The 26,833-nt window shown below is 39.2% G+C and overlaps 1 protein-coding gene and 1 long non-coding RNA gene across 5 annotated transcripts; one reads left to right on the top strand and one right to left on the bottom strand.

Moving 5' to 3' along the window:
• Positions 1-1,653: 1,653 nt before the first annotated feature.
• LOC125557371 lies at positions 1,654-3,632 on the bottom strand. The gene is made up of 2 exons (XR_007305248.1): positions 2,669-3,632; positions 1,654-2,173 (listed from the first exon to the last, which is right to left on the bottom strand). It is a non-coding gene; the product is annotated as an uncharacterized LOC125557371 (long non-coding RNA).
• Positions 3,633-3,634: 2 nt separating this feature from the next.
• LOC5516910 (neuronal acetylcholine receptor subunit alpha-4) lies at positions 3,635-26,376 on the top strand. Of its 4 annotated transcripts, none has more exons than XM_032386913.2 (10): positions 3,635-6,797; positions 9,360-9,447; positions 14,691-14,774; positions 17,908-18,053; positions 19,554-19,598; positions 20,855-20,964; positions 22,261-22,320; positions 23,463-23,643; positions 23,837-24,095; positions 24,783-26,376. In XM_032386913.2, the coding sequence occupies exons 3-10, from the start codon at positions 14,711-14,713 to the stop codon at positions 25,523-25,525; spliced, it is 1,608 nt and encodes a 535-aa protein (XP_032242804.1). In that variant the 5' UTR covers positions 3,635-6,797; positions 9,360-9,447; positions 14,691-14,710; the 3' UTR covers positions 25,526-26,376. The 4 variants fall into 4 exon arrangements, with proteins under 4 accessions (XP_032242804.1, XP_032242802.1, XP_032242803.1 ...); XM_032386911.2 differs by lacking the exons at positions 3,635-6,797; positions 9,360-9,447 and adding exons at positions 11,024-12,442; positions 12,824-12,888; XM_032386912.2 differs by lacking the exons at positions 3,635-6,797; positions 9,360-9,447; positions 22,261-22,320 and adding exons at positions 11,025-12,442; positions 12,824-12,888.
• Positions 26,377-26,833: the final 457 nt, after the last annotated feature.

Raw genomic sequence — 26,833 nt, 5'->3', positions numbered from 1 at the left:
GAATGCTAAGAAAACTAAACCAAACCTAAGGCTATAATTTTCTTTATGACTCTCTCATTATCAAACAAATGTGTAATCTTTTGTACAGTATGGTTTTAATGCTGTGCAGTAAGTCAAAACAGCGACTGAAGTCAGCCTTTCGTACCTTTACTCGAACGATTCAACACTACGATTGTGCTTGTTTTCGCCAGAGCCCGCGCATGCGCATACGCTATTCAGCACTGTCGGTGCCGACATTAGTAGAAGTCAGTGTGAATTGTAAATTGAGGGCGGAGTGTGGCTTCCACGCTCTATTACTAAACTATAATAAGGCAATTATCCTAAAGCCATTCTTTAACGGTGATGAAAAGAGGCTATTAGTATTTGTACTGGGCTTACATTAGCACGTCAAGTTAACTGGTGTCGATTGTGGCCAATTAATGCTTTGTTTTCGCTTTTGTGTAAATGAGGTTTGGGGAGGGTTTGAATAAACGCTCCAATTAAGACAGGAAAAAGAGAGAAAGAACTTCCGAGTCAGTGGAGTTGAATGTTGCATATTTATATTGCGTCTTGCACAGGCAATTCATTCTGAAGAATAAATTAACTGATTAATCAGATTACGGCCTTCTTGGATGAATAATAATTTGTGATTGCTCAACTTTTTCTTAATCAAAAAACGCTCTAAAAGAAAAAGAGCAAGTGTTTCTCAGGGGGAAATATTTAGATCAAGAAAAGTTTCATCACATAAAAATGTAGGGAGGTTGTTAAGCAATCAAATATGATGGAAACTAACGGAATAAAGGTAAACCCTGGTTAAAAAGGATTTGTAATATATTCACTGCTCAGATTCTATTATATTATGCTCAGAATAGTATAATGCAGGTTAAAAAAAACTCTGAGAGATTTTTCGTGGTGTTTTGGCCCTGTCGAGAACGAGTCGAGTACTTGGCGAAGTAATGATTGAATGCCGAAGGTCAGGTCGAAGCGAGTCGTATCGAATGAAGTCGGTATTTGTTTAGGACATTTCTAGATGAAGCACTGAAGCCTGACATGTCAGCATCATTCTGTGGTTTGGCCAAACAGTAAAGACAATAAACCAATTGACGTTAATCACGGAAACAACTAAAAAAAGTAAAGATTTTGGGTTTCCTAATCCAACAATGCCAATGAATGATTTTCTATTAAGAGGGGGAGGAATAGGAAGTACTTATGATTTGGCCATGTTTTGATTGTTTAGATGTGTAATTTTTTGTCTAGCAAATTGTTGGACAATTTTTCATGACTGCTTCTTCTGGTATTTTTACTCTTTGTTTAGTAGGGACTAGGGAAGCAAGGGAAGCCCTTTATGGCTGTGACTTCTGAAATTTTTTTATCTGTCGTTGTCGTAAAGCGCGGGAAACCTTTTTTTGACTTCTGGTATTTTTACTCTGTACTTTTGATTTTTCTCGTGAAAAGCAATGGAATAATTCTCTATGCCAACAACTTGGTATTACAAGGGCGAAAAAACGATTTTAGAAATGCATTTTCGCTTGACTTCTTTACAGGAAATTTGTGTGGTGAAATACATTGGGACCTGGATTTTACGACGTCAAACGTCGAATAATTGTTTTAGATGCTTTTTATTTAGACTTCTCTTCTCTGGGTGATTTTATTCCATAGATATCGATTTTTTTAAATGACTTGTTTCGAGTTTCGTATGTCATTCATGTAACCCGCGGGCTCCATGGGCAACGTAGAATGGCTGAATCCTGGTATCTGAAAGCCATGTGAATATCTATAAGAGCACGAACAAGAATTCTACAGCTTTTGAAGCCTGGATTAGTATTTTATTTACTTTTATTTGCTTATTTACTTGATACCCATGAAGCACTGCGGGTTACGATACACAGCTTCTCCGGTGCAGCCGGAAATAGTTCTATGCGTTGGTATATTTATATGTTCTGGAGATATAAACTTTTGAAGGGAAATAAGGGTGCAAAAGGACAGTTTTGTCAAAGATTTTTTAAGTTATAAGATTTGTATGTTTTGATAAAATAACGTAAAACTGAACTAGAAAGCATGCAAAAGTTTACTACCAAAAATGAAGTCCAATGTATGCAAGAATTCGATGAAGCGTAGCACGGCAAGGCGTGCTGGAATGCTGATGGCATGCAGAAGCTTACGTCATCACGTTGCATCTGCAGTCTTTGTCTTGCTGAAAAAAAACCAGCAAATGACTTGGAATTGCAATGATGCTGACAAAACCAGCAAATGACTTGGAATTGCTGTACAAGCTGTAGAATAGCTATAAGTGGTATGACTAAAAACAAACTAACAAAGGAAGAAAAACTGAGTGGTATGACTAGGAAAACTTACAGACAAGCTGTAGAATAACTAGGTGGTATAACTAGAAAGACTATGACAAGCTGTAGAATAACTTGATGGTATAACTAGAAAGACTACAGACAAGCTGTAGAATAACTAGGTGGTATAACTAGAAAAACAACAGACAAGCTGTAGAATAACTAGGTGATATAACTAGAAAAACAACAGACAAGCTGTAGAATAACTAGGTGGTATGACTAGAAAGACTACAGACAAGCTGTAGAATAACTAGGTGGTATGACTAGAAAAACAACAGACAAGCTGTAGAATAACTAGGTGGTATAACTAGAAAAACAACAGACAAGCTCTATAATGATTAGGTTACCTGCGAAGGTGTTGTGAAATTAGGGATATGAGTCAACACAATATATGTTTTACGCCTCTTTTTGAAAACAAATAGTTTTGCTAATGTTAAGAGGCTAGCTTAATGGTATTGCTTTATTGGCGTTACTATAGCGTGACATTGAAGCAATGCCACAACCGTGACATAAAATCACTGATATACAACAAACAAAGCACTCTTTTTTCAGCAACAAAATTACCCCATATTCAACTAACGTTGCATGCCACTGGGAAATCCATAAGCCCAGGTAACCTCTACCTCCTGGGTATCAAAAAATGGAAAATACATTAAATAAAAGGAGGTGGAAACAGGTACGGGTTGGCATGGAGTCCGGGTTAAACGAGTAATTAATTACTCAAAAATAGAAAGTAGAGATACTCCTCTTAGAACTATGCTTAACATCCGTTCGAATTACTCGAGTTTGAGTTACCGATTTTTTTTTATTGATGTTGTAATTTGTTTGGATGTAGCCTACATACCCATTTAAAATAAGTTCGCTCTCTAGTATCGACTTGTTGTAGCCCGCAGTGCTTCATGGATAAAGTATAAATGCCTAAATTAATCTAAGAAAACTAAATGTTGTTGCTGGTTTCGCTTACTTTTTCATTTACCCTTGAACATTGTGGGTTTCGGTATTGATTTTTCGAGTTCAACCTCATTTGAAAAAATTTAGGAAATTTCGAAGGTGACGACTATTCAAGATGATCGCAGGAAATTTCGCAACCCCCAAGCCACATACGTCATACGAGGCGTAACTCGCAAACAATAGCACAATCACTACTCAATTGAGCAAAGTTGCAAACGATCAGAAAAGTGTATTAGACAAAACAAAGGGTTTTGTTTTTATACTTTGAGTTGAGACAAGCTAAAATTATTCTTGTTGGTAAAAATTTTTACAGCAAAATTACAGCATCGCTTTAACTTCAATCGGAAAAAAATATATGAAAAAAAAAACAATTCGACAAGAATCACAAAACTTTCTTATATAATCTCTCCAAGATTTTTTGAACGCGTCTAAAATGTGTTGGCTACTTGAGACCCTAATATCCCTGATTTAGATTGATGACGCTAATAAATAATGTTAACTTTGATGCTAATGTCCTACCTTGACCAATCAACAAGTTACTGGAAAATTTGCACCACAGGGCAAAGATCAATTTTAGACAAAGCGCCGAGTAATATCTTTGAAGACACGAAGTATAATCTTAAATTATGAAGAAGAAGAAGTAAACTTTGTTAAGGGAACGTAAATTCGGCGACGAAACCTTCGACAGGGGGGCGTTAGGGGGGTGCGAAAGCCGCACAACACACAGAAGCCGCACGGAAAAACGCCAAAAAAACGCAAAACCGTCAGATAAGTAAAAAAACCGTCAACCGCGCAGTCTAGAGAAACCGCAATACCGCGGAATAAAATTCGAAAAACCGAAAACCGCGCCAGATTTAAGGCAAAACCGGATCTCCCCAAAACCTTACGCCCCCCTCCTACGCGCAACTATTATATTCAAACAGCGAGATGATAATTATAACATAAAACAAAGACGCTGTTGGCTAGTTATTGGTTGCTACTTCGTATGCTTCAATCTCGGGTATTGGTGAATTAACCAAAAAGCCGCGCAAATTTCAAGACTTTCTTTTAAAAGATATCACTTCCACCAAACTTGTATAAAACCTAAAAATTTGATTTCAAAGAAAAGTCAATGTAACGTTATCGAATAAAACGAGAATGTAATAACAAATAGTAAAAAAAAAACTACGAGAATTGCACCAAACTGAGTCCTTCATAAGATGTTCAATATAAGCCGCTTGGCATCGCAATTAAAGCCTGCCATCTCAACACAACACTCACTTTATGGATTTGCAAAAAAAATCCTGAAAATATATTCTAGAAAAGTCTCAATTTCCCATCTTAAACAAACAAAGTGACCTCTTAAATGTGGTTCCCCGAATATTAGATGCGTTCCCTGAATACAATGCCTGCGTAATATTATTTGACTGTTTAGAATGCGTTTCACGATCACATCACCTGAACTTGAGGAATGGATAACGCAAAAGTTCCGGTTGGTTACTTGCTTACCACAGGCTTCAATTCGGTGATTTTAGCACAGGTAGCCCAGGAACACGGCGAGTGCAAAAGATCTAAGAGATTTTATTTATTTTGCCGTAATCTAGTCGAAATGAATATTCTGACTTCATAAAAAAGCAGCGGTTTGGCGGTGAACTATCTTAATAATTTCTTCTGTGCTCAAATCCACCAAAAATTGCTATAAGGTTTTAACCGCTTGAATTCTTTACGTCACCTCTACACTCGCCGTGAGCGTGGCTAGCCTGGTTTTATCGCATTGTCGCGGGTAAAACAAAATGGCTTCGGCTATGACTCAGCGAAAATTTGCTGAGTCATAGCAAAACATTCCACTATCAAAATTATTACTATTATTTTTTGGAGTGAAAAATATCGGAACTCGTCCCCCAATAATATGATATTCCAAGCTTTTGTTCTTATTTTTTCGCACATTTAAATAGAAAAATACATGGATAAATAATATATTATAATAAACGGCAAACTGTTATGAAAATGATAAAAAAAATGTGTGATAAAAAATATCATAAAGCGCTCAAATGTTGTCCAGCAATTTTTTGTCGATTTTACTTTTTTCCTCGAGCTTGCCCTTGACCCACGTATCCATTCCGAAGTTTTATCGGACATTTGGATTCTTAAACTTTATAAGATCCCTTTAGCGAACAAAGATGGTTGGGTAAATAGGGTGGGCGTCGTCCTTGGTCGGCCCCCCAAAAAACATGGTGTTTCATGTCGTGTTGGAGAAAACAGCTAAAATGTAGACGGAGAGCATATTGTCAATTAAAAATTGTTAGTGTAGATGCGGCTTAAGTCGTATGCGACCTGTCTACAACACGTCTTAAGCCGCATCTTCACTAGCACTAATTTAGTTGACGATTTTTATGTGGCAATTTTTATGTGGTAACTATAGTTGCTCAAAAGCTAGGTTAGCTTTTTCTCGGCAATTAAAATAAATTGTCACGCATGAACGTATCTGTTTCGTTTGAAAACGCAACCTTTTGTTACGGATACGGATATCGTCCACTCTAACGCGAAAACAATGACCGAAAACGGAACGATTTGAAAACAATCTCCAGAGTGGAACAATTTTTGAAAACGATACCCTTTCGGTGCCGTGGGGACGGACGAAAACGGAACCTTTCGAAAACGATGACGTGATATCTGAGGTCCAGTCCACTTGCCGCGCGAGTACGCATGCGCTGTAGAACTTGTTATCGTTTTCGTATCGTTTCTGCGTTTTCGTTGGGACGGGTCGTATCAAAATTAAAACGCTTCGTGTGGACGCGGATCTTTTTGAAAACGGAACAAAAAGGTTGCGTTTTCAAACGAAAACGGATACGTGGGGACGGTGTCTTAGCCCTGAATTATACACTACGATATTCGTAGTCGAGAATGGTAGCGGAGTTGTTGGCTGATTTCTCTACGACTCGAGTGGTAGGGTGCTGCACAAGACTAAATCGTGCTGTCTTAATCTCAGCCCTTTTCCGTGTTGCATTCGTCGTTGTTCAAAACCCCTATTACCAAACCACGAATGCTATAGGCATTTTAATTAATCACAAACTCGAGCGTTTATCCACCCTGCTGGCAATAACAGGTGTTATAACTTGGCTCTAGCTGAGCCCGTCGTGTCAAGAATCAACTATGCAGAGACCACAACTTCAAAAGTTAGCAAAAGAACCGAAAAAAGAGGGGAGCTTTAGTCTTTGAGTCTACTCATTTACTTGGCTACACTTTCTGATAAAATATCAACTTCAAACTGTGCTTAAATAACCTCTAGGTTGAATGTTGGGGTTTAAAGACCTCTTGTGGCGTTTATTAGACTAAATCGTATTTAATTTGTCGTGTTTATGTTTCGTGGTGAGAGAGGAACGCCTTCTTAACACATTCTATTGATTGAACCTGTTGGACTGCCATACTTTGATTTTCTGCTAATTTGTGGGCACTTGCTTCCGAGCATTTGTACAAAGATTTCTTGGCATCATTTTGAAGAGGATATTCAATTCAGTAGCTTCATAAGGAGTGCGTTTTCGAAAGGTAGGCGCTACATTGTACGGAATTAAGAAATAATTAATGAAGAATTCTTCTCTTTTTTTACCATTATGCTTCGTGAAACAAATTTGGACAAAATAATTATTCGATCTTTTTAAAATAAACTTACATAATATAATGGTATGAAATTATATAATCTATCGCGGTTGTTCTATTTTTTTTTCGTAAGCTCAGTGGTACATAAGTCTCATACTATTCTTTAGGTATTTGGCCTAAACACACAAACTAACAAAAAATGTATGGTGTATATATGCATCATGTAGTTTTTATATGCATCATATGTTTATATATGCATCATATGACATTGCTGGTTTCTATATTGTTATACATGATATTTATACACCTTATTTCAAATAAGTTTCCATTCGGATAATCCTTTTATCGTAGCCCCCAGTGCTCCACGGGTATTAAATAAATAAGAAAATATATAGTGAATAAAAAGTAATACAGGTTCTGGGAACTTTCTTCTTAAAACAATCCCGCCTCCATTTTATACTCCCGCTTATGCCAAGTCACAAAAATAACCCATTTCCATCGGCTAATTCAGGCAAGTGACTGAGATACTTTTAGTTAGTAAAATATCGTTGACAAGGTATTTAACTTCAATCGTGGGTGGTCATATTGAAGTTTTCTTGCAAATCAACCGATGTATTTTCAAGTGTAGACAATTATAAAGGAGTTGTTGAGCGACATTCTTTAAGTGTCTGTGAAAATTCACATGACGGATAACAGGATTTTACCACTTTTCAATGTTACCCATAAGGCATCGCGGGCTATGATACATGGATTCTCGAACACAACCGATAACCAACTCGACCCACGTCAGAGCCGGGAAGACAGAGCAAAAAAAGATGGCATGAAATTTTCCAGTCCTAAATATATAAGCTTAAAGATTCCGCAAATTTTAAAGAAATTTAGAAGATATGGGATTTAGATATTAGCGAGCAAAGTTGGCTTAATTTCTGATCAGGACCCGACTAAAAACGAGGAGAATTCATACTTTGAACATTTGCAAATTGCACTTTCAAGCCTCTTATCTCGAAGACAAATCCATTAGAAAAAACACTTTTTGATATGTTGGTTTACGATATATAAGGAACCTCTATGCAAAAAATCAAGCTTACCGAAGTTAACCAGACCTTATTTCGGGAAAACTTGCCATTTTCTTTCTCCGTCATTCGAGACTCGAACCCAGGACCTCGTGGATAAAGGCGCGGGCACTACAGAGCGATGGCGAACTTTGCCAACTGTAGAGGCTGATCTAGGGTGGGCCGAGCGGCCGAGCGAGCGCATCCCCCCCCCCCCACCCCACCCCCATTTTCAGATATTTGGCAGTGGTACATATAATGATGCTGGTTTTTAAGGATTTAACCATGTGATGTTTATTTAATAGAACGTGGTTGTCATGACACCATTCTGTTTGTTATTATTGTTCTTGTCGGAATTGGGAGGGGCACTGGGGGCAACGTTGTCGTTTTGGGATCTCGTACCGAGAAAACTTTCTTTTCAATGGTCAAATTCACTGTTTTTGTCTGCTTATTTCAAATCATAGAAGTCCCGCGGTACGATCACCTTAAAAATGACCACACAAGATGCAGTTTTTCAAAATAAGGAATAAACTATTTTCCGGAAGTGAGCGCGTTTGGCAAAAGCGTACCTGCTGCAGAGAGTTAAAAAGCGGCGTTCAACATGATTTTCCCGATTCAACGGAACCGCCATTTTGTTTTTCCACTCTGAGTTGAGGCGTTTCCGCGTGAGACTGGGCATAGTAATACTCATCTCTGATTGGTTAATCAGATTGTTTATCAAATATAACCAAAAATGGTAATGTTCCGCACTGTTTACGGTTAATATATATTTTTTCGAAAAGGTGCTACAGCCATCTCTTCAAGACAACTTCAGGACAATCCACTGAAAGATCCCTTGATACTCCTCCCTAGCATAAACAAATGCTTGAAAAATCAGCAAAATACATTTTCTCCCATCGCTGTCGCTATAATTCATTCCGTGTGAAGATAAGGGTGCTCTTTCGCACCGATAGCCTAATGAAAGAACATATCATTCCCGCATCACAAAGCAATTATCGCTATTATTCCCTCATTTGCTCAGATACAACAGCATTCCTAGCAATCTCCTTGTATCTGTGATAGCAATGCAAGTAACAAACTACAGACCTTCACAAAATCTGGAATAGTTCTGGCCTCAATGATCACTTATTCAGGCCCGCACAAAATAGTATTTCAGATCTAAATGCGTCATCGGTTGACCCACATAAACAATTAGAGTTATTTTCATTTAGATAATAAATCCGTTTTAACAGATGTGAACTCGTTTTGCTGTTCGTGTTGCATTTCAGTATGTTATCGCGTTTGTATAACCTTGTTTGTAGCACCTTTAATTATTATTGCAGTGCTTCGGGAATGTGTTGTCCATTAGAGTATTTCATCTTTTGAGTCATGGAGCATCTCTAGCTGAACCTACTTGGAAGGGAAGGGAAAAAGGAAGAGGCATTTGAAGTCGAACTAAAGATCTTTTTTTCATTCCTAGATGTTTTCACAGACCCTTCATTAGGACATGGGTGTTGGCTGGCAATATTGAAACTGGCAAGAAGAGCTTAGCAAAAATAATAGAAAAGGTAAGCTGACAAATGTACACTTCCCCAGCATACGTCAATCACACGGGGGACTTATCTATTTTGCTAGAATGAAGTCCGAAAATCTTTGATTTGGTTCTTTAATTTCGTTATGTATCTGTTGACTGCTCTTTTGACGATCGCTTACGGCGCGTAACAAATTCCCTTTGCCAAACGTCCTTACGGTAATGTTCGGAGTTCCGGATCGCGGAATCAGGATCGGAGCAATTTCAGGATTCAGAGACATAGCAGAAATAATGGTTCTCGGTTACCGAAGGTATGCTTGCTTTACAGAGTTTTACTTTAGCCCGAAACACCAAGCAGGGCTGGAGTAGAACTCGTAGTAGGGTTTCTTATAGTTTTGAAAGGGGAGGCAAAAGGAAAAAGAGAAGGAATTCAACCGAATAGCGACCTCAGTAGGAGGCCATCAACAGGCTTCCCCTGATTCACTATTTTTTTTCTTAATAAGAACCTTTCTATAAGAACGTCCAGCCTAAGATTTCACCAAATGCTAGCCGATGCTCAGGTAACAAACAAAATATCGCTTTGTGGTGATCTAAATGAAACGTGTTCATAATAACAACCTTAGATATTATTTCTATTGATCATTTAGGTAATTCTCTTACAATAATTTATTAGGTTTTGTATTTTTTACACTGAAATGCTCGAAAAGTAAGAAGGGCCCAGCCTCAGCTGAAAAGTAGACGTTCTTATTTAAAAGAAGGTCTGAGCCCTTAAATCTGTGGTTCAATGACGACTCATATACAATCTTCTGTGTGCATATTGTTGCATAACAATTCAATTCGGCTGCCAAGCGGCAAAGTACTTGCAAAATAAGGATAATAAGGCGTGATTACCAAAAGGTGAAATTATAATTCGAAATCCATGAACAAAATTTGTATAAACCTCAAGAAGTGCAATGTAATATTTTGCAATTTCAAGATTGTCTAGGCGCCAATTCTTGTTTCGTCTTTATTCGACCTTATCAAATATTGTACGTATGCCTTTTATATTTGGTTGTGCATTTTGTACGTCTAAGAAAAGCTACAAAAATCCCTGGGCCCGTTTACATGTACTTTTGTCGCCATATCAATAATGAACTAATGCATTGTTATGTACCATGCATCCGTATTCAAATGAAATTAGATTCATCTTCCAAGACAACTGTAAACATCGTGCGCCGCCTTAGCCGGTCTCTACCATGTGGTAATCATCCAAAGAAAGCCATTCGTCGTTTCACGTGACTTTTTCGTATGGTGCGTACACTATCTTTTTACGTCGATAGTGTGAAAGTGCGAAAAGCTCAGTTTGGGGACTTTGCTCTAAGACTGCAAGGAAGGCCAGTGTTCACAAGGGGAGAAAACGGAGACGGTTAGGAAGCGAAGGCATAAAATGCTTTCTTGTTAAAAATCAGCCCAAAGAAGACGCAAGAGAAAAAGTAAGGGGAAAGTAAGAGGAAGGAATGGAACCGTTCATTTTTGCTTTAGCCTCCCTCGCAGGCGTTTTTAGGCAGGCGTCGCTCGCTCGTGGAGGGGGAGCGAGCGACGCCTGCCTAAAAACGCCTGCGAGGGAGGCTATTTTTGCTTAGAATATGCTTGATTTATTTAGTGAAAAGTGAAAAGCCGGCTCAACGATAACCCGTTCATATGGATAAATACAGTTGAACTTATCTGAACCCATACAAGGGATAATCATACAAGGAACCGACTTTATTCAAGTCCATGTTTTTGTAATTCCTATAAACCTTTCTCATATATAGAGAATTTCGAATAAAAGAATTTGTTATATAACAGACGAAATAGCAGCCAAATCAGACATTTTTATGGGCGATTTTTACAATACACTTTTTAACGAATCCCTTTGATACTAAAATGGGCCATTAGGCCTTCGCAGGGGGTCTTTCCGTACACCTTCATATTTTAAAATCTGTCATAATTTTACACAACAGATAATTCTATTACTTTTGTGTCTTTTTGAGATTTCATATAATCATTAAACTAAGAACCTGCTCTTGTCATAACTTTCATTCCATCTTATCTCGACTCTTTTCAAATTACACGCGAAGATTAGCCTCGAAACCGCCTCCTAGACGTGTTTTGTCAGTTTCTATTAGTTCGTATATAAAATAAATAACATAGCTCACAAAATATATTGATTTTTAGCCCCAGGCTAAAAAATATTTTACAGAAACAATACCTCACTTGCTTATTATTGACTTCCTTCTTGTGCAGCTAAAACGCGCGCGCGTTCCAGCCGAAGATCTTGTGCTATTGCGCTTGTGTTAGATCTTCCCTTGACTACGCTTGTCCCTTGTTCCTTTTTTTTTGCCTCAGTACTTACAGTCAGAGTTAGAAAGAGTGCAGAAAAGAGCTCTTTCGTGTATTTTTTCTAGAATGCCGTACGGGTAAGCAGGAGAGCGCGCCTGTTTGTCTTCTATCAGGGATCATCACGAAAACATTACCTTGTCGTTATTTTAATCCATCAATGAGAATCAGGATAGTAAATAACATCACCTAATTCCTGAAGTCTGCAACCCTCAATATAATTTGAGGCGCCAGAGAAAGTACAATGAACCAGTAGCCAAGACAAAGCGCTTTGCTAACTCATTTTTCATAAAGTGGGCGGCCGTGGAAGACTCAGTTTAAATGAACGTGAACGTTTTAAGGTTTTTTTAAATACATATTATTATACTTTTATTTATACATATGATTACACTTATATTTATTTATATACATAATATATATATAGATATACGTTTTAGTTGTAAAAATTACGCATTTCAGTTTTTACTACCACTTGTAATTTTAATAAAACAAGTCTATCCATCCATCTTATCTATCTATCTTTAATTTATATCCAAGGCTAATTACTAAGAATTTAACAAAAATCTAGATAATACTCTTAATAAACACGACCCTTGATTAGCATTTGGGAAAAGTTACGAATCTCTGTATGACGAGCACATGACTGTTTGCACGAAAACGACTTTGACGCAAAGGTAAGGATAATCAACCGGCTTTGACGCCCTCCTTTTAATGTCGTGCCCAAAGCGCGTCATAGCTTTTTGTAGCTAAAAACGGCATCTTTTATACGGTGATTTTTATAAGTTATATCTTGTTCATTATGTCGGCGGCGAAAAGGGCATTACATATAAAAGTAAGATGGTAATACACGGTAGAAGGAAGTGATTCTTGGCCATTCTACAACACGACAGTGCTTCTATTTCAAATATTTTGAACATTTCCAATAACGCATCATTCTCCCTTTGATTGGTAGAATGACACACAGGTAAAAATGCTGAGTTTTGTTAAATTACCGGGTCTTTACGGTAACACAACTTTATCGATTTTCTAATTCTCCTTCACATATTTATTCCTAGTTTCAGCAATCTGCTGAAAACACGACTGCATAGAAATAGATCTTACTTGAAAAGCCACGGTAAACGTAAGTAATCAATTTTCATTTTCATCAATATTCGTCTAAAGCACACGATCCGTCCATATTTTCCCTCTGCGCAAATACAAAGATTAGCATTTGGTTTATCTAATCCTAATAGAGATTGTATCGAAGCGGCAAATGAAATCAATTTCGAGTGAGATTTTTATTTGTCTAACGATAGAAACCTAAAAACGGATCATTTGACTTACAGAAAATTTGGACCCGTGGTACCCGAACGCTCTGTAGACTGAATCCTGGGTATGTTGAAACCCTCGGTATCTCGAACCCCTAAGGAATTATCAAAACTTAGACGACATCTCGTAGATGGCTTCTGATCTCTGTAACTATATATAAAAATAAATAATCAGGAACAATTTTTTCCCTTGTGGTCCTTAGCTCTTGGCAAGAGGATTTGATTATGGAAGCCCCGACACCAAATCTTCCATTTCCATCGATTATTTCTATCAGGTATCCGAGATTATCCAATCGAATATCGTTGATAAATAGACTTTAATTATTGATAGTTATTTCAAAGTTATCTTGCGAATAGAAACGTTATATATACCAAATATTAAAAAAAAAACGAAAGTTATCGCATTAGGTGTTTGGAATTAAAACAACATTCAACAACTTTCTTTTAATTGAGAGTAACAGCGGTAAGACCACTTACCGCTCAAATGTTTAAAACATGTTTCAAAAGCCGCCATTTTATTGCCTTCGTTTCTGACATGTATGCAAACTTAGCAATGATGACAACTGAATGCCAGCGCTACGGGTGCATATCACACTACCACGAAGCGCTGCATTTCCAGCTCCAGCAGCCTTCACAGAGACAGCCCTAAAACAAAACCATCCCGCCGTGGTAACAGCTCGGGCGTCAGCACTTATGCCTGTTTGTTATTATTTCAATAAAGGAATTTTAATAAACGCAATATTGTTAATAGCAGGGCACATGGAATTTAAGTGCTAAGTTGCAATAGCACTCTTTTTTTAGCAGAAATATTATTAAAAGAAACATGTTTAACAATAATAGGTGGCAATAGCAGAGTGTTTCACCGTTTTAGTTGTGGTCGTTCAATTTCTATGTTGTCCGATTACAGCTGAACCACTAAGCCATGTGATTGATACACAGGCGATACCTTAAATCGATCGGTGCTATGAGTAAGTGTTGACGTTTTAACTGATTAAAAAATGGTAACATTTCACATCTGTAAGCTGTGAGACCGTACCAATAAATTCACCAGATTCATTTCACAAATTAATAAGTAACAGTTGCACAACACTATTGCAAATTTATCGTCTTATGCAATAATACCCAAACATATCGAAATAAATTATAGCGGTTTTTTGTATGGTTTGACTGAAAGCTCAAGCTAAGAGAAGTTGTTTTGAACCCAACAGTCATTTTCCAAGGTCCCCGAGGGCATACAAACGTTTGTTTTTTATACCCGGATTTTGTTTTTATTGATGAAATGAGAAGGGGTCATGAGGCTTTTAAGACTCACTAAAAGTCAAAACCTTAAAATTTTCATGAGAAAATTTAGCATTGAGGCAGAGATATGACGAACTCGAGCGTTGATTTGAAACCCGGGTAAGCTTAAATTATCTGATGGTCGTTAAAAGCAGACTACACTTTTTACATACTGTAATGAGCGTTCTCTTAGTGGTACACAACCCTGGGACCCTGATGAGAGCAAAGAATATTCTATTAATATTACATAAGTGTATTCACACCGGGGCCTTCTTCGGATCGCTGCGTCTTACCTATCCAAATAACTCAAACTTCTAATCCGACTTTTCAACCGCAGGAAAGGCTGAGAAAGCACAAATGGGGACTGTTTTTCACTGGACATTGCTTTGCTTGATTTGCTACGTCTCAGGAATCGAAAAAGGTAGGTTTTATTTTCTTAAACATCGATTTTTTAAGCGACAGAAAGATACAATTCCCGCGCAAATACTATCACTAAATCACCACTGAATTTGTAAATATTTCTTGTTTTCTAAACAAGGTGGTATTTTATCTCAATTTTAGAGATAAATGCAAAGTCTTTTCAAAGTATTAATAATTGGTTTGGCGTTTTTCGCGGGATGCAAAGCTTGTTTCGGCCTTCGATGTATTACTGTTTTCAGCTTAATAGTGGAAATTCAGCAATTAAAATATTGAATGATTATGTGTTTTTGAGAATAATGCAAGAACCCCGGGATTTACCAGAGCTTCTAGTGAATGTCCCCACAGCGTCAGCGAGTTTTCGTGTTAGTATGTCAATTGAAATCGGTGTTTTTTTTTCTACCTGTTTAAGATTTTGTTGTAAGGTTTAATATTTATTTTTCAGGTTTTTAAATTTGAGCTCAGTCATTAGGCTTCTTTTCTTGCTCTAATTTGCAAAAGAAACAAAATTATTTAAACCACAATTGGTTTGTGTGCATAAAATCATTGTTATTTCGTTATAATAAAATTGGCTTTTTTTTTCGGAAACTATATTCATTCTCAAAGCAAGAAAGATGCATTGGTATTATAATGTACAAATGTCAAGTTTCTTTCGAAAAAAATATTTTTGTTGTTTTTGTATTATAGTGTAACTTAAGGCTGTTACCACGAACAATTTTAAATATCTTTTTTTCTAGGAAAGAAATCTGATGTTTTTGCTACCAAGTTTTTCTGCATAGTTAGAAAAGCACCAGAAGCAGGACTGATATTTTTTTCGAGTAAAGACTCATTTTTATTAGAAAATTTTTTAATAAGAACGTCTAGCCTGAGATCCAACAAATTCTAAGATGTGAACTTTAGAAGCACACTAGCATACACACATTGGCACCAGTCGGGCCAAGACGGGACGCTAGCACAGTCTATTACCCGTGCAGTTCGGCAACCATGGACAGCTGTTTCGTCCTTATTAGGACGAAACAGCCGAGGCTTCAATTGCAGAAAAATGCTAAAATGCAGACTCATATTATTATGTTCATAATAACAGCAATGATTGCAGCGGCTTTACCAGAATTTTTAACAGGAGGGGGCCCAAAATGGACTTTCAAGGCATTTTCTCCTGTATTTTAGATAATGTCTCATACAATTACTGTATTTTTGGCTGCTAGAAGGGAGGGGGGGCGGGCCCCCTAGGCCACGCCTTTGGCTACGCCCCTGTACTGTGTGTAATTCTCTTTCTAATAATTCATGTGACGGTATCATGTTTCACGGAAATTCGAAACATCCTACCCAGCCTGAAAATTGAAAATTATATAAATATATAAAAAAGAGTTTAGTAAAATTTACAAAAAAAATATAATTCATCCAACATTAAAACCATTTTGTTTCAAGAAGCGAAAAGGCCAAGGCCATACGGTTTACGCGCTGTGGGAGCAAGTAGAGCGCCGTCGGAAAGAGCGGAGAGGAGATTGTGAGACGAGATTTTTGTTGTCTAGAGTTGCGTGACGCCTATTTCTGTTGTGACTTTCAAATGTTGTACATTATTCTATATACTTTTTCCTTGCAATTTGGCACTGTGTTTGCGCAATTTGCACATAGAGTTTTAAGAACCGTTTTCCCGCGGTCTCTTGCTCGCAGACCCAGTGTTGTTTGTCTTATTTCTGCTCAAACCTCGCCAAACGAAAGGCTTTTGGAAAAATCAAACTAATCGAAATTATTCACTTCAAATAAGTTTAAATTGCACGGCCTGCGCAATCACGAACCCGTGCCATATTTCTGGAGGTAGCAATGTGGAGTTTCCCAGCGCTTTTTCTTTGGCGACGCAAGCGCAGTAATAACACAGGCGCTGGTAAAATTACTTTTAAGTTGAGCTTGTATGTCGTAGAGTATGCTATAATAGGAAAGGGTTCCCAGCTAGAAGAAAAGTGGGATGAAGGGGTGGAGGGGGTCCAAGCCACGCCATAACTTGTCGTTTCCTTATGTGTTTTGAAAATATTAGGGGTGGGGAGGACGGGGATGGGGCATTGAGCCTTTCCCCCTGCTTACGGACCTGCATTTCAAAATTGTCGAAAGCGCCTTTTGATTTTGTTCGATACAGAATGCTTGAAACGACAACGAAAATAAATTTCACGAGCTAACCTTGGAGTTGCAAGCACATTTAAGCATTTGGGTTATATTTACATGTTTTATAATTGACAATTACAAATATTAGAAAAAAAGCGCTTTCCGACGACTAAATAATTAATGCAGGCGCCATTGATTTGACCTCTAATCAAAGTCATAAATCAAGCCATTAATTCTATTTGACAAATATCTATTTGTTTTGGAAATAGTCTATTTACTGTAAAAATTGAACGATAATCTCATGGTCTCTAAATATCTCTAATCAATGTTCGCTAGCTTTACGGCTGTACAATACGATCTCGTAGATAGGAATCCTGATATAAAATGGCTAAGCGAATACGTTGGCCCAATTTTGCTCAAATAAGTCAAGCATGTATAAAAACAAAGAATCCCATGTCCACACGTGCTAGATGTGTGTTTATAGAAGCTAAATGTCGTCAGCAACCATTATAAAACTCCTACTGAATCTTAATGGCTTAGATGTAGGCCCGAATATTTATGATATGCTTAAAACTGTCGTAATTCTGGCTGATCCGACCTGCCTGAATTTTTTTTTAAAGAGAGAATCACACAAGTTTACTTCCGTCGAGCCGACGGAAACCTCAACCGATAAAAATCAAAAGAATCTATGAGAATGTGCACTATGTAACATGCCATCCGCTCTAAATAACCAGTCACATGCTCAAAATCTTTCAAAAAACATACTGCCTTTGCAATTTTGAAATATTTTTCGCGTTTACCGTGAAAAAGATAAGAGGAAATTGTTAAGTAATCGACTGGTGTCTCGTTACGTCTAGGAATATACAACGTCGCCTGCTCCATTCTGTCCCAAGATGTCACGAGGTACAATGCATCATGGGATGTTTGGCCGCTGACTAGGCGCTTCTGAGATAAATATTTCTTTGCCTGGGAAACACGCGACACGCCTGAATGGAGATTTGAATCTTCTTATTTTATAATCACTTTTCTTGTTCCAGACGTCAATGGCTCTGACCTACATGAGCACACACTGTTGGGCGATCTCCTTAAAGGATACAACAAGGACGCACACCCCGTACCAATCCTGAACAAGACGCAGTACATGGTCACGTTTGGCTTGGAGCTAGTGCAGCTAGTTAACGTGGTAAGGTGTTAAGAGGGTTGTGAAGGGGTGGGGTGCATTTAGTACAACTTTAGTCCTTGTGCAGCTGGTTAACGGGGTAAGGTGTTAAGAGGGTTGTGAAGGGGTGGGGTGCATTTAGTACAACTTTAGTCCTTGTGCAGCTGGTTAACGGGGTAAGGTGTTAAGAGGGTTGTGAAGGGGTGGGGTGCATTTAGTACAAATTTATTGCTAGTGCAGCTAGTTAACGTGGTAAGATGTTAAGAGGGTTGTGAAGGGGTGGGGTGCATTTAGTACAACTTTAGTCCTTGTGCAGCTGGTTAACGGGGTAAGGTGTTAAGAGGGTTGTGAAGGGGTGGGGTGCATTTAGTACAACTTAAGTCCTTGTGCAGCTAGTTAACGTGGTTAGGTGTTAAGAGGGTTGTGAAGGGGTGGGTGCATTTAGTACAAATTTATTGCTAGTGCAGCTAGTTAACGTGGTAAGGTGTTAAGAGGGTTGTGAAGGGGTGGGTGCATTTAGTACAACTTTAGTGCTAGTGCAGCTAGTTAACGGGGTAAGGTGTTAAGAGGGTTGTGAAGGGGTGGGTGCATTTTGTACAACTTTATTGCTAGTGCAGCTAGTGGTAAGGTGTTAAGAGGGTTGTGAAGGGGTGGGGTGCATTTAGTACAACTTTAGTGCTAGTGCAGCTAGTGGTAAGGTGTTAAGAGGGTTGTGAAGGGGTGGGGTGCATTTAGTACAACTTTAGTGCTAGTGCAGCTAGTGGTAAGGTGTTAAGAGGGTTGTGAAGGGGTGGGGTGCATTTAGTACAACTTTAGTTCTTGTGCAGCTAGTTAACGGGGTAAGGTGTTAAGAGGGTTGTGAAGGGGTGGGTGCATTTTGTACAACTTTATTGCTAGTGCAGCTAGTGGTAAGGTGTTAAGAGAGTTGTGAAGGGGTGGGTGCATTTTGTACAACTTTATTGCTAGTGCAGCTAGTGGTAAGGTGTTAAGAGAGTTGTGAAGGGGTGGGGTGCATTTAGTGTGTGTACTAACTTCCACCAGCTATACTGGTGCGGAAGGCACAACAGAGCTAGGGCTCCACATCATCAAGTGCCCCCGTGTGTGTATTGTTAGTAAGCACTGTCACTGGGGGTGGTCACTGCCAGAGGGTTTATTGCGTCCCAGTGGTTCTTTTACGTCCCTTCAGTTTAGGTTAGTGTAATGCAGCTTGAAGAGACGGGACCTCCGGTTTAGTGTCATTATCCGAGAAGACTGGAAACACGGGAGAATAACTTCAACTTACTTGTGACAGAAATTCAAATCAAGGCAGGAACCCGAAAAAAATCCCCAGTTTGAGCCAGGATTCGAACCTGGGCCACAGCGGTGAGAGGCCGACGCGCTAACACACTAGGCCACCCGTGCTTCCATTAACAGTAAAATAATACAACTTTAGTGCTAGTGCAGCTGGTTAACGTTGTAGGATGGGGAAGGTTGGAAGTGGGGAGCACATACTTACTTTAAATCATTAATTTATTACATTTTCAGGATGACAAGAATCAGATAATCACAACTAACGTCTGGGTTCGCCAGGTAAAACATATAAAACAGCGTCAATTATTATATATTACATTTAAATATTATATTTTAAATATTCAGATAAGGTTGACTCAAGAATCCATGTGTTATCTGCAATGTTTCTAAAAATAGAAAGATAGTTCAGTGTTCAAAACAAATCAATACAGCCGTATTGAGTGTATTGCATTCAACAGATATCGTTGTCATAGAAAGAGTACCATCAAGGTTGTACTAAGGTCAAGGAACTAGATAAGCTGCTGTGCACACAGGGAGCCCAAGCTCACAGTTGGGGATTTTGAAGATTTGATATCAAACATATTCCCAACGGAGAGTGTCCTTCGTTTATATTCCCTTATATAGACATTGATGCCCATATTTAGAAGAGCTAAAGTTTTCCCGCTCTCTGATCTCCAGAAAACATGGTGAAAAATGCTGATGCCTCTCAATTTGAGACTCACGGCAAGAATTTGTCAAGAAAAACTTGATCGCTTGGTCAAATCTTTATCTTAAAAAGCCCTGAGAGCCAGGCCTCCAAAAAATTGACCGAGCGTGTTTGAAGGTCACCCAAATATTGATATTAAGAAAATCACTTCAAGGGAGTGTTCTCTAAATAACATATGAGGGTTGGGGGGAGGGGGGGATTTTACAACCTAAAAAAAAACCTAAAAACAACCTTTAAAAACCCTCCTCCCAGTTCTAAAAAATCGGTTGTTTTTAAAAAGGCCCTTAAAGGGCCCAATTTCTTTGGAGCCCCCCCTTCTGGGTATTTAATGAGCAGTTTCCGTACACAACAATTACCTTTAAACAAGTAGTTAATTTAAACACCCCTGAAAATTTTCGTAAACAAAAGCCAGTCTCCGCCTCACTTAACAGAATATTATGTAACACTAAAGGCGCGTTTTTTTTCACTCTTGATTCCGGAATGAGAATGATTAGAATAGAAAAAGTGCGCGTTCTCGTTTCTCCCGTGTTCCTATTCCGGAATGGAATAAAGGCATGCAGCAGAATGACTCGAATGCCATTCTGAACATTCTTTACCAACCATTCCCATTCCAGAAAGATAGGAAAAAATGCGGGTCAGTACGCAGCTCTTACAAGCTGCAATTTGATTGGGTAAATGAATATCCGCACCTCGACACAAAGAACGAGAAGAATAGAGACAAAAGAACTTCTTTGTAGAACAAAGATAATAGGAGACAAAGCAGCTGCGTACTTACTCAAAAATGCGCCCTAAAATACCTGTGCTGATTGTTCTCATGTTTTTGTTACAGAGATGGACAAACCTGTTACTCAAGTGGGACCCTGATAAGTACGGAGGCATAACGAGGGTCCGAATAGACGCCAGCAAGATATGGATCCCCGACATCGTTCTGTACAACAGGTAACTGAAAAAGATGCCATGTTTCCACATAGACATCTTTGCCAGGTTTGTGTATGCAATTTGTTAATCATGTTTCAATCAGTCAAACGTTAGTTCCATATGTTTGTTATTTATTAGTTGCGTATCAGCCAATGAGCCAAATGCCAGTCGCTAGTAATAGCGTCATACTGGTCACTCAGGCGTCTCAAGTCAGTAAAAACAAGTGAATACTAGTAAGCGCAATGAGCCATAGGAAGGATTAGCGCTGCCGCAAAGGACCAAGGGAAGGGTCACCCAAGCACCCCTGCGCGCTTAGTCCGGCCACGCTAGTGAGCGCCTGGGTACGAGGCAGGGTCACGTGTCATGTTAGTGAAAGAGCAACCGCGTGTTGAAGCTGTTATACATATAACACTTTCTTAGTCCCATATCTAAATTGAGGCCGCTCGACGCCGGGGGTGTTGTGTCCTATGTTGAAGCTATGTTAGTCACGTGTTTGAAACAGTGCCGTAGCAGGCCTCGAAATATTGGGGTGGGGGGCACTATACGGAAACATTGAGAAAATATTTGGGGGAACAGACACGCCTACTGGACACGCCTACATCGCTGAAATTCAGTCAGAAGAACATTAAGGACACTAAGCAAACACTGTGAGTATTTCTAGAAATTTTATTAAGATTTAAGACAAAAGGTCGTACGCTCAAAAGTCACCATATATTCTCTAGTAAACCGTCAAAAGTAGAGCCTGAACTACCTGTGTTCACATCGCTCAAGATGTGATCGCGCGTAAGACTAACGTTGCTAGGAAATGTGAGCGCTAACCAATCAGAGGCGTATCTAAAATAACTACTTGTTCTCAAAATAGCTTTGATAGACGACATCATTGGAACATACCCTAATACGGGGGGTTCCTTCTCCTACATCATGGTCTCTTGTGTCAGTGTAATTACGTGTTGATGCTATGCTAGTGACAAGTTAGTGTAATTTTAGTCACATGTAAGCATAGTCACGTGCATGTCGTGCTCACGTGCTAGTGTCATCTTGGTCACGTGTCAGTCTTATGTGGGTCACGTGTGTGTCGTTTTAGTCACGTGTCAGTTTCATGCTAGTCACGTTTTTGTGTCACGTGTTAGTGTCACGTGTTACACGGCCAAACCTACTGCCGACAGCCCACATCGCATTCAGCTCTAGATCAACCATAATTATTTTTCATAAAGATTCTCCAAGTTAGCTTTTCAAATGTCGAATTGTTTAGTAAACCTTGGCATAGGGAAAATCGCATGACCTAACCCCCTAAGAAATTAATGAATGTTTGTGCAGTGCAGGAATGTTCAACCGAAGACGCCGCAAAGATGTGCGAGTAATGAAGACGCGGACAAGGTCTCGCATTCAGCCTTGTTACGCCTGCGTGTCGCTATGAAAAAACTTAACGAGCTTACTAACTCTTAACCAACACACCAGGCCTGTCCCAATTAGTGCTTAATATGGCGATCTTAATCCAGTTTTGGCGTATATCCCAATTCTTTTCCATCCCTACCCCTTTTTCTGTACCAAAAAGCCGTGAAGACTGGTTCATATAGCAGGGTTATCAACGCTGGCAAAAAAGGACATATGTCGTTATGCTGTCACATGTCACCTGTGTGTACCGAGCTTTACACGACGAAATCATATTTAACAAGCATATCAAACGCATAATCGTAAGGTTTAGAGTATACGCAAGAAAAACGATCCTAGCACCGGCTGTTGCTATGGGCAAAAGTCCTCAGAAAAGGGATATGCTCGATGGCGGTTTCTCAAGGATCGCAAAAAATTCTGGAGAGCTTGAAATGTGTTTTAGTGCATTGATTTTGCCAACGATCACTCTAAAATAATAAACACGTAATCGTCTCGATTGCTTATTACAATGTCATCCGCTTACAAATGGAGTTATGACTATGGCGATTCCAACTCACTACAAGCTTCGTTTGACAGTTATCATGATTATAGAGTGTAAAGTAAACCAGTTTGCATGGAGCACGATTGTGATGGGTCATCCTCTTTCTCGATAACAAGCTATCTACACATGTAACTAAACTATCTAACACATATAAAACCAATGTAACACGTGTAACCAAGAAATCTAAGGCTTAGTTCAAACGTCGTATCATCCATGAGCCGTATTCAATGCAAGTGCATGCAAATGAATCAAGTCGGATCTTCATTTGCATTGAATATGGCTCATGGATAATACGACGTCTGAACTAACGCTAATATATGTAACTAAGTTATCTAACACGTGTAACCATGCTTTCTAACACGTGTAGCCAATGTAACACATGGAACCAAGCTATTTAATCAACACATGGAACAAATATAACACATGTAACCAAGCTATGTTTCTTGAACAAAATAGCATTAGATGTCCACTTTACCGTCCATTTGTCTTACAATGGACACTAATTCACCTTTACATAGTTATTTATTTACCAGCCTGCAAAAGCGTACTATTCCCGCTAATGCTATTTACCCATCTGTGTTAACAGTGCCGATAGTGAGTTCAGTGGTGGTCTCGAGAAGTACAAGACACGTGTCATTCTGAATCATGACGGCGTGAACGCGTGGTACAGCCCCGCCTCTTTCCGCAGCACTTGTCAGATTGACGTCACGTTCTTCCCGTTTGACCAGCAGACTTGCTTTATGAAGTTTGGCTCCTGGACTTTTGAGGTTAGTCGCGAATGCGTGCACGCTCGCGATCAATTTTAAAATGTTCAATTATTGCGACTTTATTTATCAAGGGCAAAAGAATTTCAGAAATCATAATTTTGACCCCTTTTTCGAATTTTCCAGCTTGTGTAGTAGTCTTTAAAAACGGTATAGATCTTTATTTCTGGGATCACACTATGTGTCTCTCTTTCAGGTGGTAGACTTGGATATTTTCGCGGACAAGTCCCCACTCCACTCCTCTCAGTACATGAAAAGTGCCGAGTGGGACCTGATCGCTGCGAGCAAAAAACGGAACGTCGAGTATTACGCGTGCTGTACATATCCTTTCTCTGACGTCACAGTCACGTGGGTGTTCCGCCGAAAGCCTCTCTTCTATGTGTTCAACCTGATCGTTCCGTGTCTCATCATCACGGGGATGGTGTTATTGGGGTTTATGCTACCGCCCGAGTCAGGTAACGTGACGTCATATCCGGTTGGAAATGATGCGTTATTTTCGTAGTCATATCTGGTTGGAAATGATGCGTAGTGTTCGTTTAAATGAGGGACGTCACATCCGGTTGGAAATGATGAGTCAGGTAACGTGACGTCATATCCGTTTGGAAATGATGCTTTATTTTCGTAGTCATATCTGGTTGGAAATGATGCGCAGTGTTCGTTTAAATGAGGGACGTCACATCCGGTTGAAAATGATGCGTCATTTTCGTTTAAGTAAGGGACGTAATTTCTGGTTGGGAATAATGGCGGTCTGGCTGGCAATCTTTAATCTTAATTTTTAAGAGCGAGCGAATCACACTAAGCGGAGCCTCTTCACCAATGAAGAAGTTAATTTTCAGCCACTTTCCGGCACTTCCCTAATAGTTTTGGCAGTCTGGCGGTGTGTCTTACCAGGGATCTTTAAAGAATATCGATCAACCATTCCTTGTTATTGTTTATCATAAAATAATACAACGGTTTATTGACATAAGGAAATTTCAAAATAACAATATCTAAGAATGAAGTCTGGTATGTTATTGACGATATTTGATTGAAGATATCATGGTTACTCGCTTGAATTAGCCGATGGAAATGGATGGTTTGTGTGACGGTATTGGAGCATAAAATGGCGGCGTGATTGGCCTTCTTTTATTCTTTATTTTCAGGCGAGCGTATAACACTAAGTATCACCGTTTTACTGGCAATGGCGGTCTTTCTTCAGCTCGCCGCAGAAAACTTACCGCGCAACTCAGACAACGTGCCCGTGCTTGGAATCTTCTACATCACCGTCATGGTAGAGGTCGCGCTTTCTCTCATCGCTACATGCTACGTGCTCCACATACATCACAAAAATTCCGGGATCGCGGTGGTCCCTGTTCCTCACTGGGTCCAAGTCTACATGTTGGGCTACCTCGGGAAGATCCTTGGAGTCAAGAAACCGATCACAGAAGACACATACGATGCATCTTCTAAACTAGACTTTAAACGATTGTCGATGATGAAACGAGACATGGAGCGGGCAGTCGGCGATGGTAAGAGAAGGTTTGGTCTGAGCAACGGTGGTAAGTCCGGGAGACGTCTAGGATCTCGCGCGGTTTCGGATGACTTATTGATGGATTCGTTTGACCAGGAGGATGACACCAACTCGAACAGTACCAACCAGAACACTACCAATAACACGGGTAATAACCAGCGAACATTTAGCGTCCAGTCAAGTATGAATACTAAAGCAACGCAAGGGATCATTGTACTGGCAGATCACGTGAAACACAAGCGCCTGGTTGAGATTAACCAGGGAGAGTGGAGGTACCTGGCCATGGTGCTGGACAGGCTGTTCTTCTGGTTGTTTGTTCTGATGATTATTTTATCAGCGTCGGTTATATTACGATCACCTAGTATTTCTTTGTAGTTATCGAGAGGTAAATAGACGGAATTATTGGCGTCTACCCTTGGCTCAATGGGCCAGTAAAATGTGCTAGTGGTGAGGAGAAGTCTATGCATTTAAAGACGAGTAAAAGCGGCAAACTCACCAGTTTACTTCCGGTCCAGTACGTAACAATTCCCGATGATTTTTAAAGGAAAACGCGAAACATTTCACAATTAAAAGAAACAGTGTGTCTTTAAGTTTCTTCGAGCATGTGACTGATAATGTAAGGCGGATGGCCTGTTAAATAGCGTGGATTGTAATAGATTATTTTGTCTCTTGTCGGTTGATGTTTCTGTCGGCCCCCCGGAAGTAAACTGGTGCGATTGCCGTCGTTTCAAGGTTATTTGCGAAGGAAATTCCATCTTTGACTTATTTGAGTTTGTTTGGATGTGTGTCGTGCGCCCAGGTCTATGCACACAAGGAAAAATTAGTTACACACAAAAGTATCTGCAAAATGCTATGTTAACGTTGAATCTATAAAGATAAATCTATCCAGATGAATATGTCAAGATGAATCTATATATATATATTTTTTTTGTGTGTGTGTGCAACTCGTACATACGTGCACATGTCTGGGCTCACAAAGACAAGTTTGTTTTGAACAGTCTATGAGATAAGCATAATACATACAATTCTCAAAAGAACCGCGGCAAAAAAGGTTTTATAAGCGCAGTTAGCGCTTCTTCGAGTTACTAATACGACACGTAGCTAGAACTTGCTATTACTTTTTACGCCGTAAAATAATCGACACCAGCGAACATAGCGATGGAAAAATGTTCTACTTTATGTAAATACCAACAAATATTATTAAACAGTCTGTTTATATCTTCTCATTTCTGGAGTGAAATATATTTTCATTACGATGCCAAGAAATTCACCCATGACTATGAAGATGCACCTGTTTTGTGGTATTACATGATAAGGACTCCCTTCTTCCATATGCCTACAACACATATTGATGAGCTACATCATGTATTAAAGTTTTTAACTTTTCGCTGCCTGAAGACTTTCTGTTCTTGTTGAAAATCATGCAATCTCAGTGCAGTGCACATCAGCGCTTTTTAGAGCAAATGTTCAAAATGTCACGATTTTTAAAGTAGTTTCTTTTTACCTAACCACAAACTACTATAATATATTTGGTTTTGCTTTATGGAAAAGCTGCCTGGTACCTGGCTCACTGTTCGGCATACCTGTGGTTGGCTATAAGGCAAAAGGTTTGGGGAGAGCCTGCTACAGGAAACCCTGCATGAACTGTAGGCTACCAGAAACGCAAGCACATTGCTTTATTTT

The sequence above is a fragment of the Nematostella vectensis genome, chromosome 12 (genome assembly GCF_932526225.1).
Source record: "Nematostella vectensis chromosome 12, jaNemVect1.1, whole genome shotgun sequence".
Taxonomy (NCBI): Eukaryota; Metazoa; Cnidaria; class Anthozoa; order Actiniaria; family Edwardsiidae; genus Nematostella; species Nematostella vectensis.
Note: the sequence above shows the minus strand (reverse complement) of the source record. Positions and strands in the feature narration are given on the sequence as shown.

Coding starts and splice junctions, on each gene's coding strand:
- LOC5516910 (XM_032386911.2), top strand. CDS start 12,408: ATGACTGTTTGCACGAAAACGACTTTGACGCAAAG. Junction 12,443..12,823: donor AAAACGACTTTGACGCAAAG/GTAAGGATAATC, acceptor ATTTATTCCTAG/TTTCAGCAATCTGCTGAAAA. Junction 20,965..22,260: donor GACATCGTTCTGTACAACAG/GTAACTGAAAAA, acceptor ATGTTTGTGCAG/TGCAGGAATGTTCAACCGAA.